The sequence below is a fragment of the Pezoporus wallicus genome, unplaced genomic scaffold, assembly GCF_028554395.1.
Source record: "Pezoporus wallicus isolate ANWC-B61680 ecotype Strahan unplaced genomic scaffold, APGP_CSIRO_Pwel_v1 scaffold_7402, whole genome shotgun sequence".
NCBI classification, from domain to species: Eukaryota; Metazoa; Chordata; class Aves; order Psittaciformes; family Psittacidae; genus Pezoporus; species Pezoporus wallicus.
Window position 1 is genome coordinate 2,855,761 of NW_026641037.1, and position 4,341 is coordinate 2,860,101.

General features: G+C 50.4%; 1 protein-coding gene across 1 annotated transcript; it reads right to left on the minus strand.

Moving 5' to 3' along the window:
• Nucleotides 1-248: 248 nt before the first annotated feature.
• On the minus strand, nucleotides 249-4,124 carry P2RY1 (purinergic receptor P2Y1). The gene is made up of 2 exons (XM_057421885.1): nucleotides 3,933-4,124; nucleotides 249-3,311 (listed from the first exon to the last, which is right to left on the minus strand). Exon 2 carries the CDS (start codon nucleotides 3,241-3,243, stop codon nucleotides 2,152-2,154), a length of 1,092 nt encoding a protein of 363 aa, XP_057277868.1. The 5' UTR covers nucleotides 3,244-3,311; nucleotides 3,933-4,124; the 3' UTR covers nucleotides 249-2,151.
• Nucleotides 4,125-4,341: the final 217 nt, after the last annotated feature.

Below are 4,341 nucleotides of genomic sequence, written 5' to 3' on the forward strand. Positions count from 1 at the left end.
TGAATCAGGCTCATTCTCCGGTGATATAAATAGGCTGTGCTGTTCCAGAGTCTTTTGTCAGTAGGGATTAATTAGCAATTGACCCTTGGCTGGAATGTCTTCACTACCTCTACATTTTTCATCTTATGGGGCTAAATGAGAGCTTAACACTGCTTTAAGAAGCTATGCTTCCTAAGCAGTTTAATTTATCTCTAGGCTATAAATCAGTAGTTTAATTTATCACTAGGTTACATATCAACAGTGAATAGTCAGGGTGGAATTGAGTTTATTATAAAGATGTTCTGTTAGAAGACACAGTTTTACAGTGATTGAACCATGCTGTTAAATTTGCCATTAATGCCCAATTCTGCATATGGACACTGAGAACCACACTTTACATACTTTACATTCAGCTTTCTAATAAATAAGTTCAATAAATAGGGAGTTTGAAGATTAAAAAGCTGTACATGTGAACAGAAGCTGCTTTACAATGTTGTCAAGAAAACAACTAGAGTTATTCTTGTTTGTTACCAATCACTGGAAATTTGTAAGTAAAATGTAAATATTTTACTCTTACTATGAAGACCGGAGAAACAGAGATCTGTTAAAATCACTCTTAGGATTACACAGAACTTAAATTTCGTACACTAAATTTATAATTCAGAGCATGCTGCACACGATATTTTCAAATACATTTCTTAGAAATATGAGAAACGAGTAAAATTGCCCATGTAAGATTTCGACGTCTGTGCTCCGATCACCAGCTCTTGTGTTACACAATATTGCAGTTTGGCTAATTTTGGATGACCTATTCCACATTTGGAGAAGATATACAATGAAGGGCCAGACTTAAGTCTGCAGTCCATTGCAACATCTTGTTAATACAGTGATTTATTTGTCACAGTACAAAAAAACTAATTCACAACTATTTTATATATATATAATATAATCCATTTATATTACCCATTTTAATAAACATTTTCTTGGGAAACGACTCTTACATTATCTCTAAAGATTGCCAGGAACAGAAATACTCTTGTACCAAATGAAAACGCAGGTAACTCAAGCGACTGTAGTTTTACTGCTCCGAAGGTACAGTTATTTTCAGCACACACATTTCTCACATTTTACCCGTAAAGACCTCCAGCAAGGCTCCCAACACCAGCAGTCAGGCACTCGTGCTGCAGCGAGCTCTTGGTCAGCCTGTGGGAAGGGCAGTTCGCCCCAGCTCCGCAGATCTCGCCAGGCACTCCCCAGGTGAGCCCAGTCCATGCTCAGCCCTGTCCTGTGGCTCCCCTGCTGACAATGCGCCGGTTTTCCTCAGCATGGAAGGCAGGATCGGACTATCAGCTGCTCAGAACCAAATCACCTCCCCACGCATTTGCACACTGACATCTGTTCATGAAACACACCGCTATGCGCACGTGCGAAGCAGGTGCCTGCCTGCACTGGCTCCTAGTGAGACCTGCTTATCTGTCTGCCAGTGGCCAAGGTGTCAGTTCACCTGGAAGCCAATTTGCCTTTAAGGGTGGTCCAGATTTTTCATGAACAACCATCACAATCTGAAAGCATAATCATGCACACATCAGTAAGCCTACTTTTTGTAAAACACTGGCACTCAAAGGAGACTGAATCATAAATGCCACCAAACTACCAAATAATTACCAACACTGGATGAAGATATAATAAAACTATAAAGGTGAGATAACTGCATTGTGACTTTGATTTAAATACTTGTTTACAATGGCAAGTGAGAGGAAGGGTAGGCATGTGGAGTGAGCCTCAGAAGAGGAGATACTGCTCGTTCTTACTTTTATTTCCCATTTCTAAAGAGAGGCTGATTGAGAACATTTTTTAAATGTGGGACACTAAGTCATTACACCAGAAGCACTTGGATTGCTTTCTTCCTGTAGGGGATTTACTTCATTTTACTTTATCTGACACAAGTCAAAAAGAAATGAGAATATCGTGAGGGAAAAGTAGAAATTTGGCAGGTTATTTTCCACTGAAATTCCTCCACTGATTTTGTTAAGCTTTTTCTAAGACCAGCTAATGAGGCTTTACCTAAAACAACTTTAAGAGACTGGTAAGATTTTCCTCACACATTTCTAGTGCTACGGTGTCTCAAAGCGGAGGATTTTTTCAAACTGTTCCCAAATCTTTCACATTTGTTCACAAACTGGTATCTCCATTCTGTTTATACTCTGATAAAATATTGAGAGTCATTTCCTCACTCTTCGACTGCACATTGTGCTCACTTCTTCTGGATGATTTCCTGGTTGCCCTGGAAAGCCGCCTTCGAAAGGTATCGCCTGCCAGAAAGTAAAGAATAGGGTCGACGCAGCTGTTGAGGCTGGCCAGACCCCTCGTCACCTGGTAGGTGGCATAAACCTTGTCGTTGAAGGCACACATTTGTGGTGTTTGAAAATCCACCCTGGCTCTTAGATTTAAGGTCTTCATCACATGGAAAGGAAGGTAAGACACGGCAAAGACTGTCAACACAATAATAACCAGGTAAATCGACTTTCTCCTGAGAGGAGAATTGTCCAGATCTTTGTAAATCAGAGCTTTCACAATGAGCCCATAGCAACCAAGAATCAGTATGAATGGGATGCAGAACATAAACACTGTGGTGCACATGCTGTAAATGAAGTAACTTCTCAGGAAATCATCAGCTGTTGTGTCGTAGCATGTCGTGGTTTTATTTTTCCTTATCCCCGTTCCCGAGTAGAATAGTATTGGAGAAATCACAGCCACCACAATGACCCAGACCAGAGCGCTGATGTACACTGCATTCTTCTTCTTCAGCCTCCCTAGCGACTTCAAGGGGTGCACCACTCCCGTGTACCTGTGCACACTTATGCAAGTCAGAAACAAAATGCTGCCATACAGGTTCACGTGGAAGATGAACCTCTGCAGCTTGCACATAATATCTCCGAAGATCCAGTCTGTTTTATTGAAGTAGTAAAAGATGAGCGCAGGCAGAGTCAAGACATATAAGAAATCGGCTAGTGCCAAGTTGAACATGTAAACTGATATGCCGCTCCAAGGCCTCATGTGGAAGACAAACATCCAGATGGCCACGCTGTTGCCCAAAAAACCAGTGATGAAGACCAGAATGTAGACAGTGGGCAGGTAATAGAACTGGAAGCCGGTTTTGGTCAGGGAACACTTGGTGGTGGCATTTCCTGCAGACCAGCCACTGCTGGATAACAGGTTGGGTTCAGTTCCATTCAAAGCAGCAGAGAAGAGGACTTCTGTCATGATCCTTTCGCCTGAGTCACATAGGTCTGAGGTGAAGGAACAAAATCTCTACAGGAACAGAAACGCAGCTGAAAGAGAAAAAAGCAAAGAAAGCCTAACTGGAAGGCAAAACCTGCCCTGCTTTTCCAGGAGGCTGCGCTCGGCTGAGCCTGCCCACCCCGCGCAGGCCGATCTGCGTGGGGCGCGGACCGCTCCCCCCGCAATACCGGGACCCGCCGCACGCCGGGAGCACGGGGACAGCTCGGCGGGTCGCTGCCTTGCGCCAGCCAGTCTCTCTCGCGGCCCCGCACCGCACCGGGGCAGGCGGGGCGGGAGCTACATGACAGCGTGCTGCCTCGGCCACGGGACGCTCCGGCGGGAGCGGGGAAAAGCAAAGGGCGAGCGCCGCGACGGAGCAGCGGTAGCGGGGCGGGCCGGGGACAGCCGATCCGCCCGCGCTCCTGAGGTGAGCACCGCCACCCCGCCCGCCTCCGCGGCGGCCGACCCCGTCCCTCAGCCCGCCGCCGCCCGCCTGCCGCCGCTCCGCCCGCTCCCCTCGGCGCGCCCGGCTCCCCCAGGTCACCTCAGCCGGCCTGGCCCCGCTGCCCTCGCTTTCGCCCGGCTTCCCCCAGGTCACTTCAGCCCGCCCGGCCCCGCTCCCCGCTGCCGCGCCCTAGCCCGGCTCCGAGGGGCGCTGGGGCCGCCCGCACCTGCCTCCCATGGCGCCCTCCTCAGCCCGCGCTGGCCTCTCCTCGCCGCCGGCAGCGTCCGCCCGGCGGGGGGCGGTGTCCCGCCCGCAGCTGCCTTGGCCGAGCCGGCTCCCATCGCCGGGCAGGGCAGGGCAGGGCAGCGCAGTACGGCCGGGGGCAGCGGCTCTACGGCGCCTCGGGCGCGGGGCACCCCTCCATAGCGTCGTCGTCGCCGTCGCCGTCGCCGTCGCCGTCGCCGCCGCCGCGAGGAGCACGATCGCAGCCCCTCTGCTGCGGGAGGCAGCGCACCCGCCCCGGTCGGATTGCGGGCGGGCGGGACGAGGCGCCGGCTCGGCCCAGGGGCGCACCGCCCGCCCCCCGCACCGCCCTCGCAGGCGGGCGGTGCTCGCCGCTCCCCGCCCGCGGCACA